Source organism: Thamnophis sirtalis, unplaced genomic scaffold (assembly GCF_051295495.1).
Source record: "Thamnophis sirtalis isolate CommonGarterSnake01/CBP01778 unplaced genomic scaffold, rThaSir2_p1.2 scaffold_11, whole genome shotgun sequence".
Taxonomy (NCBI): domain Eukaryota; kingdom Metazoa; phylum Chordata; class Lepidosauria; order Squamata; family Natricidae; genus Thamnophis; species Thamnophis sirtalis.
The window spans coordinates 22,005,170-22,023,892 of record NW_028261391.1 but is presented as its reverse complement, the minus strand read 5'-3'; the positions used below and the strand labels follow the sequence as shown (position 1 = coordinate 22,023,892).

The following is an 18,723-nucleotide window of genomic DNA, read 5'->3' as shown; positions in this document are numbered from 1 at the left end:
AGTAAAAAGTTTCAGGGATATACTTTTTTTTTCTCTTTTACTACTATTATTTCAGAGAAAGTTGGGTTTCCCCCCCCCCAACTGTGACTTGTTTGCAGAATTTATTTTACTTCTATGAGTGTTAATTTATCTGCAGGTGTTTTGCATATTGCATAGTTGGGCATTTTTTAAAAAGCTGGCAGGATGGCTAAAGCTCTGGATGTATATACTAAAAATTGATCTATATAAATCAAAATAATCTGTATTAGCGTTTTAGAATTGAAATCTTAACAATGAAAGATGAATGCCTCTGAAAGAGGGCTTGTGTATCCTAAGATGTATATTTTTTTAATTAAAGCAAAAGTTACTCATTATTTGAGCCAGTCTTGTAATCACATATGGCTGGTCCTCATCTTGCAACCATTTGTTTAGCGACCATTCAAAATTATGAAAAATTGCACTGAAAAAGTGACTTAAAACTGGTCCTCACACTTATAGCCATCCAAGCATCCCCATCGTCACATGATCAAAATTCAGGCATCTGGCAATTGGCATGTACAGGCAGTTCTCAACTTAAGACCACAACTGAGTGTAAAATTTATGCTGCTACGTGACAAATTTGTTAAGTGAGTTTGCCCCATTTTATGACTTTTCTTGCCACCATTGTTAAGTGAATCATTGCAGTTGTTAAGTTAATAACATGGTTGTTAAGTGAATCCGGATTCTCCCTTGACTTTGCTTCTCAGAAGGTCGCAAAAGGGGATCATGTGACTCCGGGACACTACAACCGTCATAAATATGAACCACTTGCCAAGCAGCTGGATTTTGACCACGTGACTATGGGGTTATGTGTGAAAAACAATCATAAGTTCACTTTTTTCAGTGTCGTTGTAATGTTTGTCACTAAATGAACTGTTGTAAGTCAAGGACTACCTGCATTTACAGAAGCTGCCCATCCCAGGGTCATGTGATCTCCATTTGCTATCTTCCCAGCCAGTTTCCAACAAGCAAAGTCAGTGGGGAGGAAAAGCTCAATTTGTTTAACAACCACAAGAATCACTTAACAATGGCAGTGATACACTTAATAACCATTGCAATAAAGATCATAAAATTGGAAGTATCTCACTTAACAAACATTGGAATGGAATGGGAATGAAAATTCTGGTCCCGGTTGAGGATTACCTGTCCTTAAAGTATGGACTACCATACTTTAAAAGCAAGTATGGAACACTTTGGCACTTACTTCTGAGTAAACAGGCACAAGATTGTGCTATATACAATGATCTGAGATACACATGGAAGGCAGTGGTACAGGTAGTCCTTGACTTATGGCTGCAACTGAGCCTAAAATTTCTGCTGCTAAGTGAGATATTTTTAAGTGAGTTTTGCCCATTTTATGACCTTTCTTGCCACAATTGTTAAGTGAATCACTGATAAGTTAGTAACCCGGTTGTTAAGTGAATTTCGCCTGCCTATTGACTTTGCTTCTCACAAGAGATGATCACATGACCTTGGGACACTGCAACCGTCATAAATATGAATCGGTTGGCAAGCATCTGAATTTTGATCACGTGATCATGGGAATGCTACAAAGGCTGTAACTGTGAAAAATGGTCATAAATCACTTTTTTTCAGTGTCGTTGTAACTTTGAACAGTCACTAAGTGAACTGTTGTTGTTCATGTGACACCACCGTGATGTGTCAACGTTGCAAATATCATCCAGAATTAAATCAGAGTCCAAGGCATCGCTTTCATCAAAGTTCCAATTTAATAAGAGAGACATGTTGGTACAATATGTGGAAAACCCGAATCTGAAAGCTTCCTGGGGTTCCCACCCAATTGAAAGTTCATGATCTTGTCCCCAAACCCACAAGTCCATCACATGGTACAATCTTCCTCTTCCACGCTGGCATTTTCACCCATCTAGTTCCGGTCAGGTGCAGAGGTGCGGAGACAAAGAATGACCTTGGGTTTCTAGAAAGGAATGTTTTATTTTGACAACAACGCATTCTACAGTTCTACTCCTTACTATTCCCCCTCCCAATTACCCCACTAATGAGACAGCATAGTAAAATGAGAGAGAGTGTGGCAGGCCAAAGATCCTAAAAGGAATATGACTGCAGGCCTGACAGTGAGTTTAACACCCCTGCTATAGAATTACAAAATAACAGAGTTGGAAGTGAATAAGTTACAATGAAGTCAAATGATCTGATTTAGGCTATTTGGTTATATCGGGTTTCCTGCTTGAGTAAGGGGTTGGAGATCTTCTAGTCCCGTGATGGCGAACCTATCGTATGCCATCATAGGTGGCATGCAATGCCCTCTCTGTGGGCACGGGAGCTATCGCTCTAGTTCAGCTTCACTGCGCATGCGTGCGCGCTCCCACCGGCCAGTTGGTTGTTGGGTCTCTGCTGTGCATGCATGGGCCGTGTGCGGGGGGCATGCACACATGTGGGGTATGGAGCATGTGGAAGGGGGCTGTGCACACATTGCATTTTGGGATGCAAAATCATGCACACTTTGGGCACTTGGGCCAGAAACAGCCCATTACTGTTCTAGTCCAACTCTTACTTAAGCAGGATACCCTATTTCAGATACTACCACTAGCCTAAGTCAGATCATTTGTCTTCATAGTAGCATTCTTTTCATAAGTGGGGGTGTTTCTGTCGTTGTTAAAATTTGTTTGCCATCCAACTCCCAAGGACTTTGGGCAGCTCGCAAATAAATGCATTAAATAAAACAAATTTTGACATTAAAAGAATAAAAGATGGCAAACACGCAAAAAGGTGGATGGGAATGAGGAAGAAACAAATCTTTATTCACCTTTGCCAAAAGTCTGGGCAGGGAGCCAGGTCTCCCAATCTTATACTGAGTGCCAAGAAGTTAGTTTAAATTCACAATATCATGGATTTCCAACCCATAGCTAGCCTCTCTTCTGTATACAGCTGCAATGCTTTAAGTGCTAATATTAACCATATTAGTGAGAATCAGGGGAGAAACTTGCTTTCTGAGTTCAAAATAAAGACCATCTGTAAGAAACAGCTGTCACTTTATGGAAGGGACTCAAAGATTGCCATTTATTTTCTTCTGAGGATGGAGCAAGGAAAAGAGAAACAATTTAATTGTAGCCCTCTTTTTTGGGGAGTTTCTCTCCAAAAGCCGAAAAGTTCCCACTGCTCTTTCAGAGTTTTCCTGTGCTTGAAAGGAAGGTGCAAATAAATGCACAACAGGATTTCCTTGTTATCACACTCTTCATCTAGGTCTTCTTTAACCATGTCAATCTCCCAAAGTAATAAAAAAAAACCACCCTGCCTCAGATTGGCAGCTGCTCAAAGGCCAGGAAAAGAAAGCACTCTGCGTATTGTTAGAAGAAATATCCATCTGGGTTCAGTTCCAAGTGGGGAAAAAGACACTGGAAACATGGAGGCAGTTTGGAAAAGATGGTTTAACGATTGACAGGATCACATAGCTTCATTTCCTGACAGAAAAGGGGGATCACATGCTTCAAGAGGGTTGGGCAAAGAAAAAAAAAGGGCAGAGATGCTGAAAATCCCTGGTTTTATGTCCTCTCTGGGCTTTAAACCTGAGCTTGTATTCTGATTGGTTGGCAGACTGTCATGTGGCCATGCAGGGGCAACTCTGTAGGCTGTGTTTTAAGTCCAAGTTTGGTTGAGCATTGCTTCTTCCCAGGCGCCATGTGGTGAGATCCATAGTGGGTTAATCCTACCTTTGTTATGTAGAGTAGACTGGCTCAAGCCTTAATGGTTCATTCACAAAGGTGTCGGCAGCTGAGCTTCTGCCTCTCTTGAGTTTCTACTTCTCTTTTTAGGGGAAATATTCTGCCTTTTTAATATTTCCTAAAATATTTCATTTCTCTAGGAGAGGGGTGGGTTTTAACTTCTAACAGTACGTTCAGAGGTGGCCTTTCTTTAATGCCAAAGTTTTTAAGAACTTTAAAAACAAAATAAAGAAGTCACTGGAGGCTTGACCAGGGAAAGCCTTTGGGTGAAGAGAAGGAAAGCAAGGTTTTTTCTGCCAGAAAGCTCAGGTGGATACTGAACTTTGCATTTTTCAATTTTCAATCCAGGTGTCCCAACAAAACCACTTGAAGTATATAACCCAAAGATTTGTTCAGGGTCTGTTCGTTTCTGCCACAGACACTTCCTGGACTATTGATTTTCATGATAGGAAAAAAAAACCACAGGGGAAAAAGGACATTGACCTAGGATACAAAGAGAGGGTGGGGTTTTTTTTTCTTTTCTTCAATCGTTATTTCATCCTGCAGGCTATGAAAATGCCCGTCCACCGCGCCTCCCTAGACACACAACACAACTCGTTACTGTGTGTCTCCACATGCCGGCGCTGAGACAAGGGTGGGGCCCAGCGGGGCGACAACGTGCGGCCTTCTGGAATTTGCAGGAAGGGAGGAGAGCAATTAAACCGACCCGCCAACCCCGGCGCACCTCCCTCCCTCCCTCTCTCCTTCCCTTCCTTGCCTTTGCCTTAAGCGTGCAGTTTCTCCGGCAATGATCGCTCTCTCTCTCTCTTCCTCTCGGGCGATACCGCAGGGGGCGATGTTTTCTCATTGACTTTTAACCCCCCCTTTTTTTTACGCCGTTTACGTGGGGACGGGCTCTTCCACTCTCCTCCTCTACCCCCCCCCCCGCCCCGGCTTCCTTTTCTTTTCAGTGCTACCGGCGCAGCTTTTTTCTTTTCTTTTCTTCTTCTTTGCAACTGGACGCAAAGGAGCCGGGAAGTTTCCGGTGCCGGTTGCGGGTGGTGCGGTGGGCAACTGCTTGGTTGGCGTTGGCGTCTCGGCCGCTTCCACCGTTTTCCTGCCCCGATCCAACACCGGGCGATGTTCTCAGAAGCATCTGGGCGGCTACTGTGCCCGATGAGTGTCTAGGCGAGCCAACCTATCCATCCCTTCCTCCCGTGGGAGATTGCCCGTCTCCTTCCTGGAAAAGTGTCCCCGTGCCTGGGTGTGTGAGGGCTTTGCAAAAGGAAACTTTGGGAAGTGACGGGGGCGCCTCCCCCACCCCTTCCCTGCCCTTCCTTTCCCTTCCCTCCCCCTTTCCATTAAGACTCCCGGCAGCATCTGGAGCGCCTGGTGCTGAACTGTGCCTGGTGGGGCTGGTGACTTCTGGAGCGGTGGAAGCAGCTGCCGCCGAGCACAAAAAGAAGTCTGTCTTGCTCTTGTCTCATCCCGCTGCCCCCCCTCCCTCCCCTCCCTCCCTGTCCATCTTCTAACGCTCTTGGTCTCGCTCTCGTTTCCCTTCTCCAGGATGGCATGGATCTAGGGAGCGACCCCTGCAGCAGCCGCTCCAGCTCCGAGTCCAGTTCCAGCAAAGTGACTCCTTGCTCGGAATGCAAATCTTCCCCGTCGCCTACCAGCCTGGATTTGGCTGCTTTGGAGGACTCAGAGGAGGAAGAGGAGGAAGAAGAAGGAAGAGAGGGGGAGGAGGAGGACGACGACTTCCAGGAGTCCACCGAGAGGAAAGTGATTGATGTGTGGAAGGAGGATGGGGACTATGCCCGCTGCCGTGCCAAAACCACCCCTACCAGGAGGAGTTTAACCCAAGAGCTGGTGGAGGTGAGGAGTACCTGCCTCACCCTCCCCACTGCCACCATGCCCCCCCCAGCTCCCAGCACTAACCCCCCTCCCCATCCTCTCCAGCCTCACCGTCACCTGCTGGACCTTAGGCACAATGCCAACATGGTGCCGTCCAGCCACCACCGGACTGGACACAAAGGGGGTGGGGGCTACAGCAAAGCCCCCTGCCTCCAGAGAGCTCAGCAGGGAGGTCCTTTGCTTTCCTTCCACCCCGTGGAGAACTCCTTAGGAGGGGATGCCTTGAAAGAGCAGGAGCCTCAGCTGCCCACTATGGACTGGGAAGCACTGGAGAAACACCTGGCGGGGTTGCAGTTCCAAGAACAGGAGCTCCGGAGCCAGAAGAGCAACTACACCTCTGTAAGTTGGGTCTCTTTCCTCTCCCCCCCCCCCTTTGCTCCTTTTTTTTTTACACGTTCAGAGTAACAAGAGATGAGAATTAAAGTGTTAATGTTAGTGGAATTGCAGCTACTTAAGGAGACCGGAGGGTGAGTCATTTCCCATGCGAGGGAGGGCATTGGATGATTATGTTTTTTTCCCATAGAAGGTAATTTCCAAAGGGCAGCTGTGATTACTTAGATTGGGATGGCTGGTTGCTTCCTTTTCTCCCTCCAAATACGTCCTGGTGTTTGGGCTTGCAGGAAACCGGACCTCGTGTGTGCATTGTAGTGTGTAGAGTGGGAGAATGGCTCCCTTGGATTCAGATTTATAAAGGAAAGAGACAAGTGGTGATCCCTTGTCCCTTTTGTTCTGCAAGAAGGAAGGAGTTGGTGGATTGGCCTGCCTTGGCCTTGAGGATTAGGGGCTTTGGTGGGTGACCTTTTCTGTGGGGAAGGGAAGATAGGGCTGGGAGGGTTGTCCTGAACTACTTCCTGTTCCTTATCAGAAGAACACCTGGCTGTATTCAGAAAAGCCAGACATGTGGGTGGCCTTAAGAGAGGGGAGGAGGAGGGGGGGAAATATAAGCAGGAATCTTAGCCAGCTGGTGCATGTCTCCTTGTGAATTTGCCCTAGTGAAAGGGTTTGTGCTATCCAAGGCATGTTTCTCTGCCCTTCCTTTCTAAAGGTACAGCAGAACTTGCAGACTTGGTTAGTTTAGAATGTTTATTTTTTTAACATGTGCTTTGTTCTGCAAAAAAAAAAATGTATGTGCCTTGTTTAATCTAGTTAATAGCTCTTGCTAACATTGCATCACTTTTGCCCTGGGTTGTGACTTGAAAATCTAGAGCCTCAAGCTCTTAGAGATTGGGTGTAACACTCTTTGACTTTAGGGCATGATAAGTAACTTCATTTTTCAGCATAATTGGCATTGCTGCTTCCAGCAAGAGAAGGGCAAAGGGAAGCAGACTTTGTATGGTGTCTTCCCTGATGGACAGAACCAGTGAAGAGCTGTTCCATATTGCAATCTGTTTTAATTCCCCTTTTCTTTTTGCATCCAGAACACATTATCTATAAATACTGAATAGAAATGGAAGACATGATCTTCACTAGATTTAAAGGGAGAAAGCTTTCTTGCAAGGTTTTTTTTTATTGTCTAAAAATTTCTTTGTAAAACAAATCAGATGCAAAGTCTGATAATAAAGTGCTATTATCCCAGCATTGTAACTTCAGTAATGTTATATTCAACAGAGATGCTGATGACACTGCATTTTAAATATGCTGTACTTTTGGAGACAATATGTGATTTCAGAAGGAGTATTTTTCCTGTAGATAAGAAATCAAGAGAGATAGATGAAATGTCCAGCTTTGTTTCTTGCTGGGACAGAAGTCTGATATTGTTCTCTAAAGCAAAGAAGCTTGTTTTAGGTATCAAAATCTTTTTGGTGCCTGCTCTGTAGACAGATACCTGGTTTTTATTTTTTCATTTTTGCAGATCTTTCAGCTTAGCAGGTGTTTGGTAATGATTTGTGAGAAGATGCCCAATTCATGTTTCCTAAACCTCTAGTTAAATTATATCTCACTCAATCTGCTTTGCCTGTCAACAAGCATTAATGTATTTTATTTTTTATAAACAATCTGTAAATATATTTTCCAAAATGTGGTACTCAGAAACTTACTTAAATGATGCAGTGGAACTGCACAATGAATTACAAACACCCTTAATAAAATTAAATTAAATGTGGTAATTTGACTTGAAGACTATAATTTTACTTCCAAGTTTAAATGATTTCCCAAGGTAGGTTTTTTTTGGAAGTTTACAACTTGCAGATGGTCTTCTCATGTGACTTTAATGAATCAATATACTACTAAAACTCTCCTGTCTACTTGACTGTAACCTTAAATTAGATGAAATGGTGCATCATAGGATAACACTTTTTGAATCAAGATACCTCCAATGGTCTAACTTTAAGAATGCCACTCAAAACCAGTACCCATATGATTGAAATTTCAAGGAACTTCAGACCAGTGATATTGGAAAAGTTGTGGCCTCTTCAGAGTCACCACATTGTCACAATCAACTGCGGACGCATGATTGCCAGCTTCCCACAAGCAAAGGAAATGCAGAAGCTGGCAGGAAGTTGGAACTAGCTCCCATTCTCAATGCTTTTTTTCCCTGCACATAGTCATTCCAATTATTAGTTTAGTTAAGGAAAAATTTCTGAAACAATGACTCAGCAGATCATGGATTGTCCAGTTTCTTATTAATGTTTCTCCTTTGAAAACCTTTTTTCCTTCTTGACCCTAAGGACCAGGTGAAAAGTGGAGAATGGGTTTACTGAATGACTGGCAGCGTTTCCAAAAATAAATGTTGTAAAAATGAGTCAGTCATGTGATGATCCCTTAACAACCTACTTTTTTTTTCCTTTTTGCGAGCCTGTAATTCCTTTTTATCTGTGCAACTGACTGGAGTTTAGCATTTACTGGCCGGATACTCTTCCTGATGCCTATGCAGAGTTCACAGCAGATATTTTCTCTTTGCACTCTGATAGAAAAAAATGTTTCACTGTCTAGGATTGAACTCTCAATCTTCCAAGTGGGAGGCGGTCGTCTTCACCTCTAGGCCACTGTCCAACTCTTAACAACCTGCACTACTTACAACTGTAATTCCAGGTTCAATTAGGGTCATAAGTTGAGAACTACCTTTATTTAGTCCAGGGGTGTCAAACTCTTGATGACACATCACGTGACGTATCACAACCTTTTCTTCCTTCGCTAAAACAGGTGGATGTGGCCAGCATGTGATGCATCCAGTTCACGAGTCGTGAGTTTGACACCCCCACCCCCACCCCGATTTAGTCAAATTGAATTTTATGTTCATATATTTCTAAATAATGAATGCCGAATATTGAGTCAAGATGGAAAATAGGTTTTGCTGAATGCCAATTCCCATCACAGCAGACAGTGTTATTCACAGTGGTATCTACTAACAATTAATTGCTAGCCTAAGTTCACCAAGTTTTTCTAAGTCAGGAGTGGGCAACATGAGAATATTGCTAAACTGTTGGGCCAAATATCCTCATCTTCATTCAATCTTGCTTAAAACTAAGGCTATATCTGACAGACTGTGTAGTGTATTCAGTGTAGTGTAGTGTACTCTGATGTTTAACCTGGAGTATTTCACTTACGATACATTGGCCAAAATACGTCATTTGAGTTCTTGAATGAAATGTGGTATATAAATCTGATAACATTAGCATCCTAGTGTACTCCTTTCAAGGAGCAGGAGGGAGTTTTCAGTTTTCAGATAGACTCTATTTCAAGTATATATTTTTCTGGAAACTTTGGAGGGTCCAGTGATGCTAGCATAAAATAAACTTTCATAAATATGCACAGAAATAACTCAGTTTAAAACAGATGCTGATGAAACCATTACCAATGTTGTTAATATGTAACTTCCCATTGTTCTTCAGCTATATCCTTTATGACAGTCCAAATAAGATTTGGTTCTGCCTGTTTATTATCCGTACCTTTTGGTTGCTTGTCAAGCTCTGTTATGTTGACTTATTGCTTGATTTTTATATTTCTTATTGGTATTCCACCCAGTAGCATCAATAAAAGACTAATGAATTGCACTGCCATTATTCACTGTACTTAAATGATTAGCCTCTATTTCACACTTCATCTGAAATAACTTATTTATTTATTTGTTTTGGTTCTTTAATATTGTCAAAGCTAAAGAAACTCAGAACTGACTTAACACATAGTGCTAAGCAAAGGTATTCAAACTACATTGCTGGATCCCAGAACATACTAATCCAAAACTACATATAAAACTACTTATGGTTTAATATGATGTATCTGGAACTAGTTGGAATAGAAAAGGCTCAGGCCTCTTAAACCATCCAGGTCTGGAGATATTTAATCTTTAATACTAAAGGCAGTTGCACTTCACTCTTCAGGATGGTGTGTGATTTGGGGGTCACAACTGCTACTCCAAGAGCAGGTGTGGCGGGTCTATGAAAACTTACTACAGCCAACTCGCCATGAGATAATTCACCATTGCCAACTTGCCACGGGACAACCTGCCATGGGACGAGAGTTGCACTAATATCAAAGAATCAGTGGAATAGAATCATTGACGAAAGAATGCCAAGGGAGGGACAAAATGTTACGTGAAATGATGAAAATTCAAATAATGTTTAACTGTTTCAAATAATTAAATTGAAGTTTTGAATTTTCCCACAGCGAGTTGTCCTATGGTAAGTTGGCTGTGGCAAATTGGCCATGACAAGTTAGCTGTGGCAAATTGTCCCATTCCAGCTGTGACCAGGGAGACTTTTACACAAATTCAAATGCATTCATAGTGTGCCAATTGCCCCTATACTCGGACAAGGAGGACCTTAACATGGTTATTTAACTACTTTAACATGGTTATTTAACTTTGGTCATTTGGACTATTTCAATGCGCTGTAGGCACATCCCGAGTGATCCCAAATGCAGAAGCCTAATAGTTATTCTTAACTATGTGACACCTCTGTTTTATGGGCTGCACTAGTTACCAGTAAGTTATTAGTAAGCTTCTGGGTACAATTCAATGTGCTGGTTATAATTTATAAAGCATTTCATGGCATAGGGCCGTGATGGCGAACTGGTGGCATGTAGCGCCTTACCTGTGGGCATGTGAACTGTTCCACCAATTCAGCTCATGTGCGCGTCGCCCGCTGGCCAGTTGGTCATTGAATGTCTGCTGCTCATGCATGGGGGGCGGGGCATAGGGGGACTGCATGTGCATGTGGGGGAGGGGTGTGTGCAGGGGGTACACGCTAGCAAGAAGGTGGGGCGCAGGTGTGGGGAGTGCACACAGGCATGGGGAGAGAGTGCTGGGGGAGCATGTGTGGGAGAATGGCCCCACAGGCCCCCGCATGCACATGCACCAAGGTGGGGTGCATGCGCACACATTGCATTTTGAGGTTCGGGCACTTGTGCGTGAATTTTCTTGCACACGCTTTGGACACTCGGTCCGGAAAAAGGTGAGCCATCACTGGTATAGGGTCTGATTATCTAAAGGAATGTCTATAATTTCTGTCCATATCATGATCTAGCAGAATCGGCATACTCTGGGAGCCATCAATTAAACAGGCGGATGAAACAATATCTTATAGATCTATTTGGACCCTACCCTGGCCGTATTTAAACAAGCCTTCGAAACCTGAGTCTCCAGACCTTAGGCCAGTGTTTCTCAACCTTGATGACTTGAAGTCCACAGGTTGAGAAACACTGCCTTAGGCGGACTCCTTTGTGGGATGATTGCTTTGCCAGGTTTTGTTATTGTGTTTGCACATGTTCATTTTTCATTGTTTGTATTTTATTCTTTTCGGTTGCTTCATATTGCATCCTACCCATACTCATGAACAAGTCAGGCAGCTTATAAAGGTAATAAATAAATAATGAGGGTTTTAAACACTGGAGATGACATACACTGTACACATGGTTACATTCCCAGATTCTGAAATAGCAGATACTCCTTTTGATTAGATTTGCAGTCACAGCAGGTTACCTATCTCTGCCTTGTCCTTGAATCCTCTATTGTTAAGCTCACGAGTGTGTGTTTGCATTTATGGAGGGATCCATTGTGCTCAAGGGGAGGCTCTGGCATCCCAATGATTTGAATTTTGACAAATCCCCAGTTCAAAACTAAAATGAGACCCACCCTCCCTTGCAAAATAAGGCTTTTGGAGTATTGGCCAAGAGGAATTAGAAATAAATGGATATGAATCCATTGAAAGGCTTAAAATATCCTTCAAAAGAATACTTTGATCATTTTGCAGGTGATGGATTGTAATAAAGTTCTGGGCACTTATGTAAGGTTTTATATAAGACTTGACCTTTTGGAAATCGACTAATGTTAAATCATAAAAGGAAGCGCCAGCCACGGTCTCAAACAGAAAATCACATCTTCAGTTATGCTTATTATGTTCTTTGGTGGACACATGTTAATGTGATACTTTTTCCAGCTGTGTTGCTTCTGCTGGAAGATTCCTGTTACCACTTAATCTGCTTTTTCTACAACAAATGTAGCACCCAGGCTCTAGTCTGGATGACAAGTGTTTTTTCTTTTTTATGTTGTTGAGCTGCAGCACATAAATCACCTGGAGGAGGAATTTATGAATGGCAGATCTGTCGTGATGGAACACTTGTAATTTCTCTCCTGTTTTCATTAGTTGGTCTCTCATGGTAGAGAGTTTTTTGAATGTACTCAATCTGCTAAATCTATAGACCCTCTTATTTGTTCCAACTTATTTCCACAAACCTGAATTAACAAATGTTATACTGACATTGGGGTGAAAAAATGGCTCCATTTAAATTTCACACCTTTAATTTTGATTTTGTTATTTGTGCGTGGCTGCTTCATATTTTGGTACCATAATCAGTCACAATCACTGTAATTACTGAGCCCAGGCCTTGTAAACAACTTTTCATAAGAATATTTTTTGTAAACAAAATCTGTAAATGCTTCAGTTGCATTTCATCTCTAATTAACATGCAGTGTTTGTAGCAATCTGGCTAACTCTCTTTTTAAGCTGAGCTAGAGATGCAGTGCACCAAAGTGCCAGTCACTGGATGCCTGGAGATAGATATATATATATATATATATATATATATATATATATATATATATATATATATATATATATATATATATATATATATATATATATATATATATATATATATATATATATATATATATATATATATATATATATATATATATATATATATATATATGCTGATAAATAAATAAAGGGAGACTAGTATAGATCTATTTCAAGCTATTTAGCTCTCATCAGCTAGCCATACCCTTGCTGGGAATCGAACCTGTGCTCTATTGCCTCTTAGGCAGATGTGTTAACCATTGAGCTATAGAGCTCGACTCCTTATCAGCCAGGCCAGGGTGAAAGGTATATATTTAAAGTCACAACCCCTGGTATGCCCAAATATGGGAGGAAGGTCACACTTCCACTCTCTGTCCTTCGGCTCGTCACAAGAGACCATCCAGACAGAAACCCAATATTTTTTACTGTTGCCTTTTTTGTTACATTTGTTATATTTATGCTGATAAATAAATAAAGGGAGACTAGTATAGATCTATTTCAAGCTATTTAGCTCTCATCAGCTAGCCATACCCTTGCTGGGAATCGAACCTGTGCTCTATTGCCTCTTAGGCAGATGTTTTAACCATTGAGCTATATTTATATTTCTTTGAGAAAAAGTTATATTGCCTAGCAAATCAGTCTGTAATAATTTTTCTTTCTTTTGCATATGTGAACTTGATATAACAATAGTAATTTAAAAACCTTGGAGGAGGGGAAAAGAAAGTGCTTGATTGATGAGCAGACATAATTGTTTATATGAGGTGCCTTGCTCAATAGTAGTAACTTTGAGAGGGATCTTAGAAACCTAGTGGACAACCATTTAAATATGAGTCAGCAGTGTGCAGCAGCTGCCAAAAAAGCCAACACAGTTCTAGGCTGCATAAACAGAGGGATAGAATCAAGATCATGTGAAGTGTTCATACCACTTTATAATGCCTTGGTAAGGCCACACTTGGAATACTGCATTCAGTTTTGGTCACCATGATGTAAAAAAGAGGGGACAGGAGGCTAAAATATATGAAGAATAGTTGCCGGAACTGGGTATATCTAGTTTAATGAAAAGAAGGACTAGGGAGACATGATAGCAGTGTTCCAATATCTCAGGTGTCGCCACAAAGAAAAGGGAGTCAAGCTATTCTCCAAAGCACCTGAGGGTAGAACAAGAAGCAATGGGTGGAAACTAATCAAGGAGAGAAGCAACTTAGAACTGAAGAGAAATTTCCTGGCAGAACAATTAATCAGTGGAACAGCTTGCCTCCAGAAGTTGTGAATGCACCAACACTGGAAGTCTTTAAGAAGATGTTGGATAGCCATTTGTCTGAAGTGGTGTAGGGTTTCCTGCCTAGGCAGGGGGTTGGATTAGAAGACCTCCAAGGTCCCTTCCAACTCTGTTATTCTATTCTATTCTATTCTATATTTTTATGAGTTTTATGAACCAACCGAAATATGCATATCCAGTCCCCATTTTAGGATTGCAATGGAGTCTGCCACTTGTATTCGTAACTCATGACAGTCATAAAACCCATCACCAACATAGTTTTCCAAATCTTTGTAGTGGTTGTTATGTGGTCCCTGCAATCATGAAGTGGCCGCTATAGTCATTAAGCAAAGCAGTGGTCCATTATGGGCACAGCTTGGCTGAAAGCCTGGCATTTACTTCCACAGCTTGGAAGTAAATGCCAGGCTTGAGCAAATTGTCATAAAATTCAGTCATATGACCACAGGATGCTACAAACAATTATAAATGTGGCCCAGTTGCCAAGATCTTGGAGTTCGGTTATGTGTTGGGAGGGCGATCATCAGAACTTCCAATCTAGGTCAGAAATGGCCCCCAGTAAGTCTGTTGTAATTTTGAACAATTGCTAAGTAACTGGTTGTAAATTGGGGACTAACTATATTAGTTCCAAAGGAAGGAAGGAACAGTGAAACTTGTTAGAGGACAGGAAAATAAAGGTAAGCCCAGTAGCTCCCTAATTTATATAAAGAGGAAAGATTGGTTTCAGATCAATCCCAACCAAAGCCAATATTCATTTTATCCTTTGGGTAATATTTATTTATTTATATGTACTTTCTTGGATACATTTGTACTCATTGTTTACTTAAAATTTTTTGCTCAAGTTACAAAATCTTAGCTTGCTAAAAAAGAAATCACACCAGCACTTACAAGTTAAATATAATTTCTTAAGTAAAAACATAGCAATGCATGCTTCAATGAACAGAGAGAAGTGGCTTTCTTGTCAGACTTCCTTAGGAAATGAGTTCTATTTGTGGAATGTGCATTTTTTTTTCCTTGAGAAGTTCCAACTTGCTTGTTTCACTTTATAGTAAATGCATTTTTAAACCTGCAAGAGTTGTTTCTTTTTTTTCCCCAGCCCTCTGATACATAGAATTAGTTTGGGAATGACATGGCTCACTTCTAAGCTAGTGAAGTGCACTGAGGCCTTGTGGCTCTGGTGGCAGCATTTGTCAGGCTCCAAAAACCAACAAGGACATGTTGAGGCAGTTTTCTTTATTGTTCTTCAGCTAAAAATAGAAATTTTGCTGTATTCAGGTCTTTTCCCGTGTAAGATTGAGATTGTCTTGGCAACGTTTCGGCAAGGTCCCACTCGCCATCTTCAGGCTGGTGTTTTCGGCTTCGTGCTTGTGCGAATAAGGAGCTCTCATCTTTCTATAAATCTTGGTGGGTGTGTGTGGAGTGCTAGCTTTGTTGCTGTGAGTGGGTTGATTACTTAAATGCACAATCCCATCACCACCCTGCACAGATCAACTCTGTACCCAATACCCTCATCTCTAGAACCAAACGTCTAGCCGACAAAGACCACCTAAAAACTAAATTGCACACTCTCACAAACATATTAATCTCCAACAAGTTCCAAAGAAAAGCAATTACCAACATAATCCAAAGGGAGACTCCCCCCCAAGAACTGAGACACAGAACAGGACAACGGCATCACCCTCCTTCCTTTCATCAAAGGCACCACAGATAAAATCAGCAAAATTCTCCACAAGCACAATATCAAGACAGCCTTCAGCACTGACCAAAAAATGGCCAATATCTTAAGAAACACCAAAGATAAGATCCAGCTAGAAAACCAAGGAGTCTACGAAATATCATGCAAAATCTGCCCTGCCACTTACATTGGACAAACTAATAGGAGAATAAATGCACGCATCGCAGAACACAAGAACGCAGTCAGAAAAAAAGAAAAAACTTCCTTCCTTTTCCAGCACCTTAAAGTAACAGGACATGAAATTGATTTTGAAGGAACCAAATTGATCTCCAAAACAGAACACTTCAACAAGAAAATAATTATGGAAGCCATCAAAATAGAGAAACACCCCGACAACATGAATAAACATGGCGATACCTCCCGCCTACCAGATATCTGGAAACCAGCCCTAGTCAAGAAATGAACCCCACCCACCACCCATGTCATTATAACACAAAAGAACAACAGACTCACAGCCAGCACCTCAGCCATACAGGATGTACAAAACAGCCGACCAATCTACAAACATCAACTCCATCTTCCAAACAGGATGCAACTACACAGCCAATCAACCCACTTATAGCAACAAAGGCAGCACTCCACACCCACTCACCAAGATTTATAGAAAGATGACAGCTCTGACCACGCCTTTCTCGCACAAGCACAAAGCCAAAAATACCAGCCTGAAGATGGCGAGTGGGTCCTCGCCGAAACGTTGCCAAGACAATCTCAATCTTACATGGGAAAAGACCCGAATACAACAAGACCAGCATACCTACACCCATGAAAATCTATGAATAATAGATAGATAGATAGATAGATAGATAGATAGATAGATAGATAGATAGATAGATAGATAGATAGATAGATAGATAAGATGATATAGATATAGATATAGAGAGAGCTGTGTCTGTGTTTGTGTGTTTGTGTATGTTCCAGCATAACTCAGGAACGCCTGGAACAATTTCAATCAAACTTGGTACAGAGATGACTTACTCTCTGGAAACAAATATGTAAGTAAGACACCACTAAAACCCCTCAGGGTGTGTATTCTGTTAAGATGCAGCCCATTGTGCTTTAAAATGGTATATACTGTACTGCCATAAAATGGCTTCTACTGTACAGCGCAGTGGAGTTGCCATAGTAATGGCTTCACAGTACTCCACAAGGGGGCTCCCTCTGCTAAGGGGGGAAATCCAATATTAGAAATTACGTTGGTCTGAACATTCCCCTCCACCCTAAATAAATACCATTGCAACGCTGGGTTATCAACTATAAAACATACCCTGGGAACTATTAAGGAGGAGCTGACTTCCTCCTCTTTCTCTCACACAACTATCAAAACTTTGATGTCTCTTTCTCCTCTGAAATGCATCCTCTCCCTTCTTGGAATCCAGACAACATTCCTTCACAGCTGGATTGCAGCTGGCAAGAAAACTGGGCAGAAGTTTGCACTAGAATTGCTGAAAAATATGTCTCTTGAAGACCTACTTGGTGTCCGCTGAATGCTTTGTATTATAGTTCTGATGATCTCAATTCCGTATTGAGGACCAAAAGAGGTTATGGTACTGCACCAGGATTGAGCAGACCATGTTCAACTTGTCAATCATTCATGTTAAAGCCACACACAGATTTTCTTTGATTAAAACAACATGCACTTTGCAGTCTTATTACTCAAGTGCAGTAGAGATTTTATTTCCTTTTCACTGAAACAAACATTTTATTATATTGTGTTATTCCTGTATAAGGAGAGATTTGATTTCCTTTTGAATGAAGTGCTAGTCAGTGAAAGGGCCCCACAGGCTTTCTGCTAATAAGTTTGAATTTTTATAACATTTTTTTCTGGTGATAAATTTATTCCCTTCGTGTTTTAGAGTTATGGCAATAAAAATTATTGTCAGTAGTATTACTGCAATGTTTTAGGTACTTAAATGTGTCATAATCAAAAACTATAATAATAGAATGGATGTAAAGGTATAAATATCTATTTTCTCTAAAAAAAAATTGCTGTGTTAGTTTCTGTCATGGTAGGACAGAATTCCTACCATGGAATTCTATAAGGGTACAGTTCTTTAAGGGTGCAGTTAGCTGGATTTATATAAAAAGAAAGTAAGTTGAGAAGGATTGATCTCCTGCATCCATTTCTAAAGATTCCAACATGCTACAATTTTTCTTTAATTTTAACCAATGCAAATCCATAAAGTTTGGTCCAAAAATATTGTGAAATATACCCCATAAAGTATTTGATAGAACAGGAATGGCTTTAAATCAACAATGTAAGAATTGGAATGCCTTGCCTTGTGTTAACACAGCCAACTTCAGAAACATCTTAGATATTCAGAAGTTGTCAAAAAACAGGAATTCATGAAGGCTGAAATGGGTATTTTAAATCCCTGAAGTGTTTCCGAGCAATATGTCTAGACTCATACAGGGCTGAGGTGAGAAGAAATGCTGGAAACTTTCCAAAAATATTTGCAAAACGGCTTGAGGCAGAGAAGAAGTGGGAGGAAATTCAGGAAGAGAAAACATTAAGAGGGGCAAAAGATTGCTGCAAGACTCTTCATCTGACTTGGAAGATAAAGAAAAGGTGTGATCGGGTGAGAATCTGAGGAACTCCAGGAGCAAATAGATAGCTCAGAGGAAAAAGTTGTTGTTGTTATCCTGTGGCCATTTTGGTGTGTTAGACACAAAGATCGTATCTAATTTTTTTAGTTCTGGGAATGAAATTTCATTCTACAGTGCTTTTGTGCAAGCAATGACAACATTTAAATTCAGGGGTGAAAATGACAAAACTATAGTTGTGTTGATTACAGCAAAATACCATCCCTCTCTGTGATCACATGATTGTGTCTTGGGCCCTTGGCAACTAGCTCACCTCTACAACTGGTTGCAGCATCATGTGACATGATTTACAATGTTTTATCCCCCAAATCAGCCTTTTTGGATGATTCTCAGCAAAAACTACCCATAGTAATGCATTGACTCACTTAACAACTATAGCATTCACTTTACAACCGTGGCATTTGCATAACAATCACATAAAAAAGATCAGAAGAAGATTTTAAATAGGATCCTTGTATCTAGAGGTCCACTGGCTGATCAAAA

General features: G+C 41.2%; 1 protein-coding gene across 2 annotated transcripts in view; it reads left to right on the top strand.

The window, feature by feature from the left end:
• The first annotated feature begins 4,763 nt into the window (after positions 1-4,763).
• SCHIP1 (schwannomin interacting protein 1) overlaps positions 4,764-18,723 on the top strand; it is a 101,312-nt gene continuing 87,352 nt past the window's right edge. Inside the window, exons 1-2 of one of the 2 annotated variants that reach the window (XM_087725312.1) lie at positions 4,764-4,962; positions 5,265-5,951. In XM_087725312.1, coding sequence (XP_087581438.1) covers positions 5,271-5,951 — 681 coding nt within the window. In that variant the 5' untranslated portion in view covers positions 4,764-4,962; positions 5,265-5,270. Of the gene's footprint in view, positions 4,963-5,264; positions 5,952-18,723 lie in introns of those variants that run through there. The other variant, XM_087725313.1, reaches the window with a different exon arrangement.